The following is a 19,715-nucleotide window of genomic DNA, read 5'->3' as shown; positions in this document are numbered from 1 at the left end:
GATGCCTTTCTCAGTTTCAGAGGGGCCGAGACCCGCAAAACTTTTACAGATCATCTATACACTGCTTTGAATAAAAAAAGCATATATACATTTAGAGATGATGAACAGCTCGAGCGAGGAACATTCATTAATGAAGAGCTTTCTAAAGCAATAAAAAAATCAAGATTTTGCTATCGTTATTCTCTCAAATGACTATGCTTCGTCGAGTTGGTGCTTGACTGAACTAGCAGACATCGTTGAGTGCATGGAAATGAAGAAGCTGACAGTTTTACCGGTTTTCCACTATGTGGATCCTAGTGATGTGAGGAATCAGACGGGGACTTTTGCTGAAGCATTTGCTAAACATGAAGAGCGTTTCAAAGAGACTATTGCAGATGTGGAAAAATGGAGAGTTGCTTTGACAAAAGTTGCTAATGCTGCTGGATGGGATTTACGGGATCAGTAAGTTTTCTTTTGTTTTGTATCCTGAATAATGTTTTTGTTCTTTAGTGCCAACCTTTTAATATTAATATGATTTTTTAATAAAAATATTGGTTGTTTAAAATTGAAATTTCGATGATTATAATAATTATTAAAAGATAATTATTATAATCATGTTTGTTGGTATATTATTCTTCAAAAAATGCTTGTAGATATATTAAACTATATATTCTAGCATTAAATATTTATAATGATTGCATTAATAGACGAAACTATATATTATAACATTTAAAGAAAATATAATATGTCAAAATTTTATTGGAGGGTTTTTTTTTTTGAGTAAATATTGGAGGGTTCAAATATAGATTATAGCATAAATTTAATTAATAATATATATTAATGATATATAAAATTGTGAGACTTTAAAATTTTATTTGACACAATATATATATATATATATAAAAGTATAAATAAAAAATTTATTTGTCAAGTATGTAATAGACGAATGCTTCAACTAAACATTACAGTATTAGATACTCTTGATGATTCAATGGTGGAGTCACAAAGAGGTCAAGGGAGCCGTAGCCCCACTAGGCTTGATTTTTTTTATTTTATTTTAAATGCAATTATAAATATTTAAAAAATTTAAGTATATTGAAGTTTTGGACCCAAAATTAAATTTTTTGTACTTTTTTTAATTTATTTATTTTATAATGTTCTACAACCTACAATGTTGTTCCAATTCCTAATTTTTTAACCAATTAACTATTAAAGTGACTTCGTTCTATGTTATCACGACAGTTAGAGGTATCCTTATGACCTTATCCTTCGTTACACAACGTTTAGAAGACGATGACAATACCTCTAAAAAAAAAAGAAGACGATGACAATATAAGTTTTATTTATTTATTTATTTTAAACTTTGCTTTTGCAACCAATGGCTAAGTCTTGTCACACATCTTTCACACCGCAGTATAACTCTTCCATATCATGCTATAGGAAAAATATATAAGTTTCTTCCCTAATTGTCTTATTTATTTTCAAAAAAAACTTTTAATCTCCTCATCACTAAATTTTTAATGGCTAAACTGTAAACTAAACTTCCAAAATTTGAGAGTGTTTGAATTTTACACTCAAAAATTTCAAAATTTGGATTTTACCTTTTGAAGTTCTATTCCGATGGTCTCAACAGCCCTCCATCTATATTTTCTTTTAAATGTCACGTAAATTTGTTACGGGAGGTTAGTTTATCTAATAAAATAATGCCACATAATTTTGTAGTTTATTAAAATTAAATAATTAAAAATAACATGGTATAATAAAGATGACATGACATCATTTTATTGAATAAACTAAACACGTGTTACAAGTTTACGTGGCACTTAATGAAAAATATGGATAAAAGTACTACTAATGCAAATAGAATAGAATTTTAGAGAATAAAATTCTTATTTTGAAACTTTAAAGTGTAAAATCCAAACATCCCTAAATTTTAGGGATGTAGTTTGTAATTTAACTATTATTAATTAATTTCATTTTGTTTAAGGTAAAAAAAAAAGCCTTAACTCTCATAGAGCCTTTTGCACTAACACGACAGCACTCTTTATTTATTTACTTATTTATTTTTTTTAAATAGCTTGAGTTGTTTTAAGGTAGTTCTTGCAATTCTCTCACTCTCTCTAAACAATATTATAGTGAAAATAAATGGTCAAAAATTCAGTTTACATCTAATAACTTTGTTAAATTGTCATTTCAGTATATTAAGTTCTTCCAATCATTTTTCTCCACCCAAAAAAAAAAAAAAAAAGTTCTTCCAATCATTGTTGTGAGAATTGTTTTGTTCAAACCCTTATTATGGAGAAAGTTTTACCTGCACGCATCCAATGTATGCAGCAACCCTCTAATAACACGTAGGCCTCACAAATTGGTGGGGCCCACATATTGCAAGACATCCACCCCATATAGCGGATAGATGGTATGTTTTCTCCTTACCCTAGTTTTGCTATTTAAAAGTAAATATAACAATTTATACCAATTTAACCAAATTATTTCATAAAAAAATTAACAACATTACAAAAAAATAAAAAATAATCCTTATCTGAGGTCAGATTTGGGTGCAGTCAAAACTTGTATCTCGTTCTCTTATCTTTTCAAATCAAATTAGAACAAAAATCTGAGACTGAGTCCTTCGGAGAAAACCAACCACAAATAAAAATCTCCACCTCCAAATATCTAATCTTCAAAATAAAACAATTAAATAATAATTTTTTTTAACAAAGTTTAGTTACAAAATTAGTTGTAACTTTAAGTTACAACATTATTCAATATCTTTTTATTAGATGTAAATTTTGACAAATCTATCATTGGATTAAATTTTTTTTGTTATATCCTCTTTTCTTGCAAAATTTTTAGAAAATTGAAGATCGATTGCTATATCATTAATAAATTGTTTAAATTGCAAGTTTTTGTAGTTTAAAATTATCTATAAAATATAACTTTATAGATTATATAGTAAATAATATCCGATTAATTTTAAATTTGACATGTATATTAACAGGGTAAGGAACATACAATTCAATGGTTAGATTTTTAAAAGGGCGCGGTTTTTGTCTAGTGCAGACCCGTTACGATCATGACATGTGTCTATTTTTATTGAGTAAGGTTGTAGTTTTAAGTTACAACCAGTTTTGTAACTAAACTTTATTAAATTTTTTTTTTTAAAAAAAATTTTAAATCATCTCTCTCTCTCTTTCTCTCTCATGGGGCTCTTCAGATTTTGGTTGCACTGACTGGGCCGTCGGAACAAATGGAGTTTTCCTTTTGGCGATAACAAAGTTACTTTACGAGTCCAGGGACTGTGTAATTAATATATTCGTTTTTTCATTTTCTTTAATTTAGTTAAATTAATACAATAATATTTAAATAAATTTTTAATGCTAAAATTGATGAAACAATGTCGTATTAATTAAGGATATTAACACTCTTCTCCATATATATATATATATATATGTAAGGATATGAACAAGGTTGTCTTAGCAACAATAGATGGAAAGACTAAAGTGACTGGGCCTACAAAATTATTCGATCCTAATAATAATTTTTATTTTTTATTTTTATTTTTATACAAGATAGAATTTCTACTCTAATTTAATCTAAGTGTATATGTATGAGAAACTCCCTCACACCTCACAAGTACTTATACTTGTGGAGTGACCACCACATCAAGGGTGCGTAATTGTCAAATGATAATTTTTAAACTTAAGGTTAAAATAATTTAAGATGCTATTTTTTTTGGAAACAAAAAGACTATATTAATTAGGTAAACTTAATTAGATGAAAAGTAGTAAATATTTAATCATGATTTTGACCCCAAAAAAAATGTTGTTGAACCTTCAAATCTTTTTGAGAAATTTATGATTAGAAAAATGTGTAATTTTTGCAATTAATGAAGACATTTTTTTTTTTTTTTTGTTGAGAAGAACTCATTTAGAAAAAGCAATATTTTTTTTTAAGAGGAAGAAAGAGTGTACAAATTTTAATATTCAAATTCTCTAATCCTATTTCTCAAAAAAAAAAAAAAAAAAAAAAAAAAACTCTAACCCCAACTATTGAATTGAAAAAAAAAAATTTAGTTTACTTCTAATACTTTTTTAACTAGATATCTCCTATTATTTAAAATATACATTGTCAAGTAGTTGTTATTGGATGATGTGGCAATTTTTTATTAAAATAAAAGATATTCTAGTTAAAAAAGTACTGGAGGTAAACTAAACTCCAAAAAAAAAGTTACTAATTGACATGTCATTAATCACAAAAAGTAATGTCAATATTTATTTATTATGATTTTTTTTTTTTGAGGATAAACGGCAGAATTATGTTGTTGAAATAATGTTAATCACACTCATTTTCATTTTAGTTTGTAAATTTTTTGTAACAAAATTGGTATCATCTAGAAATACTTGCAACAAATGAAAAAAAATCATAGAAATACTAACAACAAATAAAAGAATCGTGAAATTGGTCACTATTAAAAGCTCTTGAAGGTGGATTAATTCATACTTAAAGGTGTTTGACACTTTTCAACCATTCTTCATCAAGATTGCTAATACACTACATAGATTGTATCCACCTAATGATTGCAGTTTCTCTCTTTGCCTCCAACAATAGCTTACCATTTTATACTTTTCTGGAAAACTGCATTGAAAAGCAAAGACAAAAATTGTTTAAGGCAAACACTTGGGCTAGAAGCCCAAATATGTAGCACAAGGTTATTCGGTCTATTTGTAATGTATTTTAATTATTTCAGAAAGAAAAAGAATTCTATTTTCTTTATTGAATGAATCTAAATATTGTACATTATGTTGAACCTTTTATCTCTTTATGGAAACTTATTGTCTTATCTTCGATGCAGATATCAAGCAAAAGTTATTGAAAAGATTGTTGGAGAAATACTTGGTAAATTGAATTCAACATCCTCAATTGTTCCCAGTGATCTTGTTGGAATAAACTCTCGTATGGAGAAACTGGAGAATTTATTAGACATGGGATTGAAAGATACTCTACTTATGGGAATTTGGGGAATGGGTGGAATGGGTAAAACAACTTTAGTAGAAGTTGTTCATGGAAGATTTCTTAATCATTTTGAAGGCAACAGCTTTCTTGCCAATGTTAGAGAACAAGGCAGAGGCCCTGGCCTAGTTTCTTTACAAAAAAAATTGCTTTCTGATATCTTGATTGGAAGGAGCATTGATTTTTCAAATGTTCGCTGGGGAAGGGAAGAGATAAGGAAAAGATTAAGTCATAAAAAGGTTCTAATCATTCTTGATGATGTGGATCATCCTAAGCAATTAGAAGCACTAGTAGGTGATAAAAATTGGTTTGGTCCTGGAAGTAGAATTATTATTACAACCAGAGATCAACAACTTTTAATCAATCTTGGAGTGGATAAAATATACCAAACTGAGGAATTAAACAATAATGAAGCTCTTAAACTCTTTAGTCGAAAAGCCTTCAAGAATGACAGTCCTTTAGAAGGTTATGAAGAGTTGTCCCAGGAGTTTATATATTATGATAAAGGTGTTCCTTTAGCTCTTGAAGTTGTGGGTTCCTCCCTACCTCTTAGAAATGTAGATCAATGGAAAAGCACCTTGGCTGGAATTAAAAAAAATCCTCCAAGTGATATTCTAGAGGCGCTTAAAATAAGTTTTGATGGCCTAGAGGAAAGTGAGAAAAACTTATTTTTGGATATTGCTTGTTTCTTTAATAGAGAGTACTACAAAACAAATATACTACAAGCTCTCCATGACCAACTCGACAAGGATATAGATATCCTTTTTAAAAAGTCTCTTATAACTATCTCATGTGGATATCTTCAAATGCATGATTTACTACAAGACTTGGGTAGGAAAATTGTTTGTCGTGAATCCATTGAGGCTGGTCGACGCAGTAGGGTTTGGTGTATTAAGGATGTCTTTCATGTACTCAAAGAAAACACAGTAAGTTGATCATGCAAAATCTTAAACTTTGTGATGGTATATATCTATGCTAATCAAGTGAGATTTTGTTAATATCTTATACGTAGTATACTTATTATTATTATTTGTTTTTTATGACCAGGGAACAGATTTAGTTACAGGCATATTCCTTAATGCACCTCCAAAAAATAAGGAACATTTGAATGCTAAAGCTTTCTCAAACATGAAAAACTTGAGATTACTTAAAATCAGTAATGTGCACCTTCCTCAAGGTCTCAATTATCTTTCTAGTAAGTTGCGTTATATTCATTGGGATGGATATACTTCAGAATCTCTGCCAACAATTTTTGAGCCAAAAGAACTTGTTGAACTTATTATGCCTTGCAGCCTCATGAAACGACTATGGAAAGGAATCAAGGTAAGATTTTTACTAATGCAAAAGCTTTTTTTTTTAAAACAAAAATTATATCTGTAAGGGTTTAATTTTCTCCATTTTATTGTTGTTTTATAATAGAGTTCAGACGAGTTAAAACTCATTGACTTGAGTGACTCTAAAAACTTGATTGAGACTCCGGACTTCAGTGGAGTGCCAAATCTTGAGCAATTGATTCTTCAACGTTGTACAACTTTGTCTAGGATTCATAAGTCTCTTTGGAATCTCAAAAGGCTTATTCGATTGGATTTGAATGGTTGCAAGTGCCTTGAAAGCCTTCCAGACCAGATAAACATGGAATCTCTTGAAGTTTTTATTCTTTCTGGGTGTTCAAGATTGAAGAATTTTCCAAAGAGTGTGGAAAATATGTCACATTTATCCAAACTTGATTTGAGCGAGACTCCTATAAAACATCTACCAGCATTTGTGAAGCATTTAACTGTCCTTATTAATTTGGATCTAAGTAAATGTAGGAATCTTTCAAGTCTTCCTGATGCCAGTTGTCATTTGACATATTTGAAATCTCTCAATTTGTCTTTCTGCTCAAAAGTTGACAAACTACCAGAGAGCTTGGGAAATATTAAAGGTTTGGAGGAGCTCAATGTAAGTTGTACTGCTATAAGAGAACTACCTTCCTCCATCGGTCTCTTGGAAAAGCTCAAAGTACTAATTTTATGGGGATGTGTAGGGCTATCATATTCTGAATCATTGAATAAGCTCCTACATACTTTATCAGGCTTATGCTCTTTGACCGAACTAGTGCTAGGTTACTGCAATCTTTCGGTAATTCCCGATGTTATCGGTTGCTTGTCGTCTTTAGAAGTATTAAATCTTGCAGCAAATAATTTTGTTTGCATTCCTGAAAGTATCATTCAACTAACTAATTTGGATATACTTTATTTGTTTGATTGTACGGATCTTCAATCTTTGCCATGGCTTCCGTTAAATATTAGGGGGATTAATTTGGACGGGTGTATATCACTGGAAACAATACCAATAGGACCAGAATATGATTTTCTGAAGCTGCTTTATCTTGTCAACTGCTTCAAAATAAAGGAGGAACTCTATTATGACATGATTTCAATGATGCTAAGACGTGATTTGATTAAGGTCTCTCTCTCTCTCTCTCTCTCTCTCTCTTTCTCTCTCTCTCTCTTTTATGAAGTTCTAAGCATCGTGATTTGTATATTTCAGGATCCTTGTATACCAGGCAGACGGACATTTCTTGTCAACATTCCGGAATGGTTCATAGAGCAAAATGAGGAGGCTTCAGAATATACACAACTGCATGTGAAGTTAGATGACAATTGGAATCAGGAGGGTTCAGTGTCTCTAACAATGTATTCAGATGAATGTAACAAAATTGCGGGAATCTTCATGCGCGCTTCTTTTAGATTCAACCAGCATCATCCACCTGACGAATACGGTGTTAGAGGATGCAAACTTCGTTGGGTTATTGAGGTCAACAAAGAATATTTTGAAGAGTTACAAATATTTCCTAAATTCTTTAGTGAATATAATGTTCCTGGACCGTATCACCTTTGGATGGAATATGTACCCTGCCCACACTTCAATGGGGACTTGAAAAAAGCATTGAGTAAAGGCGATGCTGATGGAATTAGTGAAATTATTTTTTTTTTGAATACCACTAGTCCAGGATTGGAGGTTTGGAATTGCGCCGCCTATTTGGTATACGAGCATGACATTGAACAACTCAAACAAATTCAAGCCGAGTCTCAGACTAGACCCTATCAAAAAAAAAAGAGTCTCAGTCTAGACAATTCATAAAAAGATACCTAAACTATGATGGGGAAGGGACTGGACCTAGCAGAGAAGGTACCCTCCAATAACGTAGGCGTGCCACTGGCCCACTACACCCAAAGAAGATTCGACCCAACTCGACTCAACTCCATAATCTAATTGAAGGACTCGATCTGTGTTTCGGAATTGGGATTGGGAATTTATGCATTGTAGGCTTGGTAGCACTGATTGTGAGGAGAGTGAAAGAGGCTAGCTACTAAACTTTTTTAGCTCAATTTTTTTTTGTAAGTAACCATTTTCTCCTCTTTAATTTAATTTAATTTTATTTTATTTTTTCGTGTTATCTGTTTATACTAATATAGCAGTGTTTATTGTACACAAACTGTTTAAATACACTCTCAAAAGCAACTGAAATTATGACTTAAGGATATATAAAATAGTTTATGTGCAACAAGTTTAACCTTACTAATATTTACTACAGTTGTTTATAGGAGAATGCAATATATGCATGCCACTCTTGTGTCATAAAATCAAGACCGGAAGAAGAAGATTTGGACTATTTTGTCCTAGAGGTTTGTTCTCTCTCTCACATGTGAATTGGTTTTTTTCTTTCATTAACTGGAACAAGGGCCCTATATATGGACCAACAGGTATATCTTTTTTATGGGTAGGTATATATATATATATATATTACTGAAATGTGTAGGAGTATTAATTAAGCTCAAATGTATCAAAAATAAATTTTTATATCAAAGAAAAAACAGAAGAAAAAAGAAGAGGAAAAATCTCTCCATGGTTTGTGTTAAGCTCTCACACAATTTCTTTTTCTCCTTCTCCGTATAAGCCAGCAAAATTTTGTTCAAACTAACAGTGGTGTTTTCAGTTTTATTTGTGTAAAATGGGGTGTGGACCATTTTTTACCTACATACCACACTCTCCTTTACACAGATACATAAGTAATTGTCAGTAACATAGGTTTTATCAATAATATAGTCTATAGCCTATAGGTCCACAGTCCACAACGAAGTTTTTAAAAAATAAATTAAAATTTTAACTTGTTAATTTCTTTGGTTCTTGTTTCTCAAAAAAAAAAAAAAAAAAAAAAACTTTGGTTGTTGCTTTATGTGTGGATATACCGGTTCTTAACAAAGTTTTATGGAAAAGAAAACATTAAATAAATTTGTAATTAATTATGACTAGTAGATATTGTTATGATCAAAATTAATTTAAAAATACCAAAATCATGATTTTAAAAATTGGATCGGTCAAAAAACCAAAAAAGATTCAGCTTTTAGTTTTTTATCAATTGAACTGGCTGTTTTTACGGTTGTACCACTGATTTTTACAATTTTTATCGGATTGGTTGAAAGTCCAATTCTCAGTTGAAGTGTTGAACCAACTAATCTAATCTGATTTTCATAAACATGAAAAAAAATATAGATTCATTAAAATTTCAATCATAATTTTTTTTAGTAATTGGTTGGCTAATTCAATAGATAGTTTTTGTTTTAGTTGTATTGTGTTGTTTTATCAAATTTCAATATATTAGTCTTTATTTATGCAGATTAAGAGTATATGATATTTCAATAGTTAGCAGAAATTTATACCAAATTTACTTATTTCCTCTATTTAACTTTCCTGTAGATCGAATTTTACAAAGTTGTGTACCTACATTATCTTGGACTTGGTTTTCCTTTTTAGGATGAATGAAATATATGTTATTAAGAAAAACACTCAGAACAAAGCCACACCCAGCATAGTTGTAGCAACAAGACAACTGGACATGATGCAGACAAATTTAAAGCAGAAAAAAAATCAAGTCAAATTTAAAGTAGCTTTTCTTAGTGACATCTTGACTCTTACTAGGGCATCAAATACAATCACACCATCACCTAGTAGAGAAATAACAGATGTAGCAAGAAATACCACAGCACTACTACAAAGGACTCCCTGGCTTCACTTGGAGAAAAGATAATGGAATACTATTCCAGCTATTACAGAGGGATATATGTATGCTAGTCTTTGAAATTCCCTCTAGCTGAAATCCTTATACCGATCTCCCATTTCTTCAACTTCTCCTCACTTAAAATATTTCCATCATAAATTCTGGAATTTCTGTCACTTCATAAATGGTATACCACTCCCCTATTGCTAACTTAGATAAGGAAGCTTTATGGCTCTTAACTTTTAAACATTCCAGCCCCATTCAACAACTTTTTTTTTCTAGTTTGTTTCAGGAGAGTCCATGAGGCATCTCTTCATAACTTTCCTCCACATTCTTTTTGACAAACTGCATTAAAAAATTAAAAGGCCTCTACTTTCCATACAACTTCTGCAGAATTCACAGAAGTATCCCGTTGTACGCCCCACTATAAGAGTTTATCCCAAGTGGATAATTTGTTTCTCATAGCAAGCCAAGTGATGAAAGCATGTCTAGGAATGCCAGTAGAAAACCGGATTAGCTTCCACCAATTAAGCTCAGACAACCTCCATGGAACTTGATTCCAGGTTTTCTTAGACAAAGATTCCTGCACCAGAACTTCAATCTGCAACTCCAAACAATACTAAAACATATGGGACTCTTGGAACATTCTAAATATCATGAGGCATAAATGACTGCCTTAAAAGATCAAGCCTCCAGAAATGAGTATCCATATCTATCAATTCAGCAACCTTAGCTTCAGGATGAAAGTTACTTCTGGTGATTGTATCCGATGAGATTCAGCAGTAGGAAGCCATCTTCTTTGAAAATACAGTCTCTCCATTTCCAATCTCCAACACAATCCCTGTTTCAGTATTTTCCTTCCAGCTAATACACTTTGCCAAGTATATGATGGAGCATGACCCAACTTGGCTTGAAGGAAAGAACAGTGAGGATATTACATGGTCTTCCAAATTCTTGCTAAGTTTGAGTCTGGATCATTCAAAATTTTCCACCCTTGCTTAGACAACATAGCAAGATTAAAATATTGCAGCTCCCCGAAACCCAGTCCACCATTGCATACAGAAACACATAAGTTGTCCCATAGCCAATGCATCTTCTGTTCTGAATGCTTCTGCCCCCACCAATAAGCAGCTGTCATTTGAGTGAGTTCCTTGCATAACCTCACAAGTAGTTGGAAGAAACTCATAACATAGGAAGGGATGGCTTGTATGACTGACTTTATCAGGACTTCCTTCCCAAAAATAGGCAGATTCTTCTCCTTGCAGCCATATAGTCTACTTCAAACTTGGGATTTTAAGTCTTCAAATGCAGCACGTTTAGAGCAACCAATAAAAGCTGGAACCCCAAATAACAATAAAAAATTTTTGTTTCTTGATCAACCAACAGAGTTGTAAATAAATCAGAGTCAGATTGTTGCACATTTGAACTGAAGAAAACTTGGGTTTTTGCCCTGTTAAAAACCAGACCTGATAGTTTCTCATAGCAGCCAAAAACACGAAGAATCTCATCACAAGTCAGACTTGATGCTTTCCCAAAGATGACACAATCATCTGCAAAGAATAAATGATTCAAACAAGGACCTCCACAACTAGCGGCAGCTTGAGATAATCGTTTGGCTTGCTAAGATTGTGTTAATCAGCTTGATAGTCCTACCCAAAGAAGAAAGATATATGGGGAGATAAGGTCACCTTGGCATAATCCTCTGCTGGAACTGAAAAATCCTTTTGGAGAACCATTGATTAAAACCAAGTATGTAGGAGTAGAGATACACTCCAGAACCAAATTGATCCAGCTCTCACCAAAGCCTAACTTCTGCACCATCATTCTTGGAAAAGACCACTCAATATGTTCATAAAGCTTTACTCATAATTAAAAACAACAACAACAATAATAATAATAATATGTAACTATTATTATAAGCACTCAGCATTTGTTTCATTTAACTTATGTACAATTTTTTAAAGTGTTATTTTTTTTATTTTTTTAAGTTTTGTTGAATTTATTTTTTAAGCCCAAGAAGGCAACTACTCAGGCAGCGTACGTGCTCTATATGATTAGCTGATTTCTTCAATTACATGCACAAATTAAACAGGTACCCTAAGGTGGCTGAACTTACCAGTGTATGTTGGCTCGAAATCTGTGGCAGGATTAACACTTGTATGCTGTCCCTGGCCACACCGTATACAGCTTACCTTGAGTTCAAGACAACTGCAGCGTCATATGGATTTGAATTCCAACCTATTGAGGCCGTGCTTGGACTTGCTGAAGGCGAAATTCATAAGCAGTCTGTCTATTTGGATGCAGAAAGAGGGTGGAGGTTGCGATACCAGATATTACCAATGCGAGTTGGGTTTTTTAACAGCTGCCGCAGCAGCATTATGGGATTTCACGCACCACATCCACAGCTTAGAGAAAAAGAGGAACAGGATGGCCTCAAGTATCCGAAGAGAGCAGATGGGTGGCAGGAGACTGAGTTGGGTGAGTTCTTCAAAGGATCAGGAGAAGATCATGAGGAACTTGAAATGAGCGTTTTGGAGGTCAAAGGTTGGTGACTAGAAGGGTGGCCTCATTCGTCAAGGGATTGAGATAAAGCTAAACCTTAATAGAATTTTGTTGTTTTGATTTAATTTAGTAAGGTGATTGAGGAAAAGGCAAAAGGCAAAGAATGTGGTATGGCATATCGGACGGCCTTGTGATGAAAAAAAAATTAGGAGCGAGATATATAGCACTAGTACAGCACATTGTTCTTGTACCAGGTGCAAAGATGACAAAAGCGTGTCTAACACCTGTAGCTCAGAAATCATCCTGCGTGGGTGGATTTTAAAATTTTATGTCTCTCTGCTTATTGTTGTAATTGGAACATGGATTTCAGCCAATAAATTGAATGGAAGTCTATGCTTTATTCATCTATTTTAATTAATTTTTCTGCTATAATTTTTCTTTTATATATAGATATTCATTAGTAAAGTAAAATGATTAATTTTTTGTTTGCACTGTGACTAGATTATTTTCATCGAGACAAAAGTATAATTCAAATAAAATGTTATATATGCATGTGCGTGTGTGTGTGTGTGTGTGTGTGAGAGAGAGAGAGAGAGAGAGAGTGCAATATCAGGGATACACCTGGATGAACAGGGTTGGACGTGTATAAGCTCTACTCATATCATCTCTCACCCTCAAGCACTGGCACCACATTGTTTCTTCTTTATCCAAAAAGTCTTCAATCTGCTTCTTTAGAGTGTTAGCTTGCACACCAATCACAGGATTGGGAGAATGATCAATAACCTGAAGTTCTTGTTCTCCTGTAGGAATTTCATTTTAAATATGACCAAAGCAAGTCTCTGCCAACGTCTTCTACAGGCCTACAAACGTTCACAAACTCTATACAAGGGGCTGCTCATCACATTCACAGAAGTCCACACCTCCTCAATTAGTGCTTCACAACTTGGATCAGAAAATTAAGCCATTTCAAAACTAAAAGGCTTCCTTGTATATTGTTGAAGGACCAGAGTCAAGAGGAATAAAAATAACAGAGTGGTCCGAACCAGTTGAAGGAACATGCTCAACAACAGTAGAAGGAAACATCTCAATCCAAGAGGCAGAAGCCAATGCTCTATCCAGGCAAGCACAAGTACATGTAGAATCAAAATCATTGTTACACCAAGTGAGAGGGGAGCCTCTGTAGTCCAACTCAGACTTAGCACAGTCCTCCATTACTCTCCTAAATAATTTAAATTGCCATGATGGTCTAACAGCACCTCCAAAGCTTCATGAGGCCCCAAGAGTTCTTTAAAATCACCTGCACATAACAATGACAAAGACTGAATTCCATGCAATGCCTTAATAGTGATTAACTCTCCTTATGTTTTGAGGAATCTGGTTGGCCATAAAAACCAGTAAAGAAAGCACCTCAACATCATTTATAACGGTATCAACATGAGACTGAGAATAAGATGAAATTGTACGATCCACATCCGCAGACCAATACAAAGCAAGGCCACCATAAAAACCAACTTATTCACATCAAAATCAATAGCAAGAAGTTTGTTTCGGATAAAAAAGAACCTTGGGATCTTTTTCCTTTTTCAAGTTTTGGATGCTTCATCTCAGGCTGAGAAGAATTGTCCAACTCATTTGCATAAAAATAGGTTGCAAAGTAATATGTGAGCCCAAAAAACAACCAGAACATTCTCAGTACCCCTGACATCATCCATAGCCACCCTGTCATCAGTGTTTTCAACTGCTCTACTCAGAGAACCACCATCAGTAGCGGTTACAGGAACAGGAATTTCAGAAACTGCTTGGTTCATTGATGAAGAAGCACCATCCAGACCAGTGTGAGTTGCATTTTCAAAATCACCCCATAATCATGGTCCATATTAAGGAGAAGCCTCAGAATGAAGAGCCGAGAGACTTGAACAAAAAGAACAGTCCTTTGCCCCATGAAAGTAACTACAGGTGATAGTATTCGATGAGATTCAACAGCAGGAAGCCATCTTATCTTTGAAAATACAGTCTCCCCATTTCCAATACACCAAAACAATCCCTATTTCAATATTTTCATTCCAGCTAATACCCTTCACCAAGTATATGATGGAGCATGACCCAACTTGGCCTGAAGGAAAGAACACTGAGGTTTGTATTTGGCCTTCCAGATTCTTGCTAAGATTGAGTCTGGATCATTCAAAAATTTCCACCCTTGCTTAGCCAACATAGCAAGATTAAAAGATTGCAGCTCCCTGAAACCCAATCCACCATTGCGTTTAGAAACACATAAGTTGTCCCATTTAGCCCAATGCATCTTCAGCTCTGAATGCTTCTGCCACCGCCACTAAGCAGCTGTCATTTGAGTGAGTTCCTTAAATAATCTCAAAGGGAGTTCGAAGAAACACATAAGAAGTGATGGGCTTGTATGGCAGACTTTATCAAAACTTCCTTCCCAGCAATACTTGGGATTTTAAACCTTCAAATGAAGCATGTCTAGAGTGACAAATAAAAGCTGGAACCCCAAATAACAACCAAAACTTTTTGTTTCTTGACTAACCAACAGAGTTGTAAATGAATCACAGTCAGATTTCTGCATATTTGAACCGAAGAAAACTTGGGTTTTTGCTCTTTTAGCAACTTGACAGTTTCTCATAACAGTCAAAAACACGAAGAATCTCATCACAAGTCAGTCGTGATGCTTTCCCAAAGATGACACAATCGTCTGCAAAGAATAATTGATTCAAACAAGGATCTCTGCAACTAGCAGCAGCTCCAGATAATCGTTTGGATTGCTCAGATTGTGTTACTTGGCTTGATAGTCCTGCACAAAGAAGAAAGATATATGGGGAGATAGGGTCACCTTGGCTTAATTCTCTGCTGGTACTGAAAAAACCTTTTGGAGAACCATCAATTAAAACCAAGTATGTAGCAGTAGAGATACACACAGAACCAAATTGATCCAGCTCTCACCAAAGCCTACTTTTTGCATCATCATCCTTAGAAAAAACCACACAACATGATCATAAAGCTATACTCATAATTAGAAATAATAATAATAATAATAATAATAATAATAATATGTAACTATTATTATAAGCACTCAGAATTTGTTGACAGAGTTTTGTGTCAATTTATTGAGTTCATTTAACTTATGTACGATTTTTTTAGTATTACAATTTTTTTTTTTTAAAGTTTTGTCAAATTTAATTTTTAAGCCAAAGAAGGCAACCACTCAGGCAGCATACTTGCTATATATGATTACCTTATTTCTTCAATTACATGCACAAATTAAACAGGCTCCCTACAGTGGAGCTTATCAGTGTGTGTTGGCTGGAAATCCATGGCAGGATTAAAACTTGAATGCTGTCCCTGGCCACACTGTCTACAGCTTACCTTGTGTTCAAGACAACTACAGGGTGATATGTATTTGAATTCCAACCTATTAAGGCTGTGGTTGGACTTGTTGGAGGTGAAATTCATAAGTAGACTGTCTATTTGGATGCAGAAAGAGAGCGGAGGCAGCGATACCAGATTGTACCAATGTGAGTTGGGTTTTTAACAGTGGCCGCAGCAGCATTCTGGTGTTTCAAGCACCATAGCCACAGCCTAGAGAAAACAAGGAGCTGGATGGCCTCAAATATCCCAGGGAGAGAGTAGATGGGTGGCTGGAGACTGAGTTGGGTTAGTTCTTCAGTGGATCAGGAGAAGATCATGGGGATCTTGAAATGAGCATTTTGGAGGTCAAAGGTGGTGACTGGAAGGGTGGCCTCAGTCTTCAAGGGATTGAAATAAAGCTAAACCTTAATGGAATTTTGTTGTTTTAATTCAATTTAGTAAGGTGATTGAGGATAAGGCAAAGAATGTGGAATGGTATATCGGACAGCCTTGTGATGAAAAGAATATTAGAAGCAAGATATATAGCACTAGTACAGCACATTGTGATTGTACCAAGTGCAAAGATGACAAAAGCATGTCTAACACCTGTATCTCAGAAATCATCCTGCGTGGGTGGATTTTGAAATTTTGTCTCTCTGGTTATTGTTGTAATTGGAGCATGGATTTCTGCCAATAAATTGAATGGAAGTCTATGCTTTATTAATCTATTTTAATTACTTTTTTCTGTTATAATTTTTCTTTTATATATAGATATTCATTAGTAAAGTAAAATGATTAATTTTTTGTTTGCACTATGACTAGATTATTTTCATCGAGAGAAAAATACAATTCATATAAAATGTTATACATGTGTGTGTGTGTGCGCGCGTGCGCGTGCGTGCATGTGTGTGAGAGAGAGAGAGACTGCAATATCAGGGATACACCTAGTTGAAGGGGGTTGGACGTGTATAAGCTCTACTCATATTGTCTCTCATCCTTGAGCACTGGCACCACATTGTTTCTTCTTTATCCAAAAAGTTTTCAATTTGCTTCTTTAAAGTGTTAGCTTGCACACCAATCACAGGATTGGGAGGGTGATCTCTAACATAAAAGTTCTCGTTGTCCTGTAATAATTTGATTTTAAATATTACCAAAGCGAAGTCTCTGCCAATGTCTTCTACAGGCCTACAAACGTTCACAAACTCTATACAAGGGGCTACCCATCACACTCACAGAAGTCCACACCTCCTCAATTAGTGCTTCACAACTTGGATCAGATAACCAAGACATTTCAAAACCCAGAGTCAAGAGGAATAAAAATAACAGAGTGGTCTTAACCAGTTGAAGGAACATGCTCAACAACAGTAGAAGGAAACAACTCAATCCAAGAGGCAGAAGCCAATGCTTTATCAAGGCGAGCACAAGTCCATGTAGAATCAAAATCATTGTTACACCAAGTGAGAGGGGAGCCTCTAAAGTCCAACTCAGACTTAGCACAATCCTGCATTACTCTCCTATATGATCTAAATTGCCATGATGGTCTAACAGCACCTCCAAAGTTTCATGAGGCCCCAAGAGTTCTTTCCAATCACCTGCACATAACAATGGCAAAGACTGAATTCCATGCAATGCCTTAACAGCGACTTATTCTCCTTATGTTTTAAGGAATCTGGTTGGCCATAAAAACCAGTAAAGCGCAAAGCACCTCCAACATCATTTATAACAGTATCAACATGAGACTGAGAATAAGACGAAACTCTAAGATCCACATCTGTAGACCAATACAAAGCAAGACCACCAGAAAGACCAACTTATTCAGAGAAAAAGCAATAGCAAGAAGTTTGTTTTGGATAAAAACAGAACCTTGGGATCTTTTTCCTTTTTCAAGTTTTGGATGCTTCATCTCAGGCTGAGAAGAATTTTCCAACTCATTTGCATAAAAATACGTTGCAGAGTAATATTGAGCCCAAAAACCAACCAGAGTATTCTCAGTACCCTAACATCATCCGTAGCCACCTGTCATCAGTGTTTTCAACTGCTCCAATCAGAGAACCACCATCAGTAGCGGTTGCTGGAACAGGAATTTCAGAAACTACTTGGTTCATTAGTGAAGAAGCACCATCCAGACCAGTGTGAGTCGCATTTTCGGAATCACCCCATAATCGTGGTCCATATTAAGGAGAAGCCTCAGAATGAAGAGCTGAGAGACTCCAACAAAAAGAACAGTCCGCACCATGAAAGTAACTACAGGTGATAGTATCCGATGAGATTTAGCAGCAGGAAGCCATCTATCTTTGAAAATACAGTCTCCCCATTTCCAATCCACCAACACAATCTCTATTTCAGTATTTTCCTTCCAGCTAATATGCTTCACCAAGTATACGATGGAGCATGACCTACTTGGCTTGAAGGAAAGAATAATGAATATAGTATTTGGCCTTCCAAATTCTTGCTAAGATTGAGTCTGGATCATTCAAAAATTTCTACCCTTGCTTAGCCAACATAGCAAGATTAAAATATTGCAGCTACCTGAAACCAAATCCACCATTGCGTTTAGAAACACATAAGTTGTCCCATTTAGCCCAATGCATCTTCAGCTCTGAATGCTTCTGCCCCCACCAATAAGCAGCCGTCATTTAAGTGAGTTCCTTACATAACCTCATAGGGAGTTAGGAGAAACACATAAGAAGGGATGGGCTTGTATGACAGACTTTATCAAAACTTCCTTCTCAGCAATACTTGACATTTTAAACCTTCAAATGCAGCACGTCTAGAGTGACCAATAAAAGCTGGAACCCCAAATAATGATCAAAACTGTTTGTTTCTTGACCAACCAACAGAGTTGTAAATGAATCACGGTCAGATTTCTGCACATTTGAACTGAAGAAAACTTGGGTTTTTGCTCTGTTAACAACCTGACAGTTTCTCATAACAGTAAAAAACGCGAAGAATCTCATCACAAGTCAGACTTGATGCTTTCCCAAAGATGCAACAATCATTTGCAAAGAATAAATGATTCAAGCAAGGACCTCCACAACTAGCAGCAGCTCAGATAATCGTTTGGCTTGCTAAGAATCTCATAACTTTATCTCTACAAACTTGGGCCGAACTGCTATTGCTCCTGCCCGCAATTCATAGAAACGGTATCTGCATTCCTTAAGGTAGTTCGTCACAGCTGCTGGAATGACAGGAGCTCCTCGGCTGTGTTTACCTCTACCTGTGATGACCTCTAATGGTTTTGGCCTCTGCCCTGATAGTTCAATTTGTTGCAGACGGCATTGCAAAGCTCGAATGGCTTCATTTGCATGAAGACCATGCAAATCCAATCTCCATAAATCATCCATTCTATTCACGGATTTGAATATTTCTGTGGCTGCCCTAGCGTTGAGACAATTAGCAGCGAATTGTGCTTCTTGAGCCATCAATGAGTAATGATGACCGGAAACACAATCACCTCTTCGATATGCATCATTGGCTGCTCTTGAGTACTGGGATACTGTCCTGTTAATGATAATCTCAGATGAGAAGAGAAGTTTTTGTGGTATGTAATAACATAAAACTTAAATGAAAAAAAAAAATAAAACATTATCATGCAAATACATGTTGCCATACTTACCTTATCATTTTCTGCGCACATCTTTTCTGTGGAACTTGTAGACATCATCCAATTCACACTCAGAAAGCTTTCTAGTATCCATCATCTCAGCAATGATCCTGGTTCTCCACAGGGATAAACTTTTGTCTGTCATTTTGTCACATGGAAAGTAATTAGTGTCACATGGCAAGTAATTAGAATTAGAATTTATTTTCACAAGTAATT

The 19,715-nt window shown here is 34.5% G+C and overlaps 2 protein-coding genes and 1 pseudogene across 2 annotated transcripts; 2 read left to right on the top strand and 1 right to left on the bottom strand.

Annotated features, from left to right (window-relative positions):
* The first annotated feature begins 6 nt into the window (after positions 1 to 6).
* Positions 7 to 8,115, top strand: LOC126701157 (TMV resistance protein N-like). Its single transcript, XM_050399279.1, has 5 exons — positions 7 to 441; positions 4,832 to 5,915; positions 6,037 to 6,312; positions 6,409 to 7,437; positions 7,522 to 8,115. The coding sequence occupies exons 1-5, from the start codon at positions 245 to 247 to the stop codon at positions 8,113 to 8,115; spliced, it is 3,180 nt and encodes a 1,059-aa protein (XP_050255236.1). The 5' UTR covers positions 7 to 244.
* Positions 8,116 to 9,667: 1,552 nt separating this feature from the next.
* LOC126701156 (F-box protein PP2-B1-like) lies at positions 9,668 to 16,619 on the top strand (annotated as a pseudogene).
* A 2,259-nt stretch (positions 16,620 to 18,878) lies between these two features.
* LOC126698892 (uncharacterized) lies at positions 18,879 to 19,715 on the bottom strand. Its single transcript, XM_050396395.1, has 2 exons — positions 19,512 to 19,715; positions 18,879 to 19,396 (listed from the first exon to the last, which is right to left on the bottom strand). Exons 1-2 carry the CDS (start codon positions 19,517 to 19,519, stop codon positions 18,973 to 18,975), a joined length of 432 nt encoding a protein of 143 aa, XP_050252352.1. The 5' UTR covers positions 19,520 to 19,715; the 3' UTR covers positions 18,879 to 18,972.

Source organism: Quercus robur, chromosome 9 (assembly GCF_932294415.1).
Source record: "Quercus robur chromosome 9, dhQueRobu3.1, whole genome shotgun sequence".
Lineage (NCBI taxonomy): Eukaryota > Viridiplantae > Streptophyta > Magnoliopsida > Fagales > Fagaceae > Quercus > Quercus robur.
This window is presented reverse-complemented; position numbering and strand designations above follow the sequence as displayed.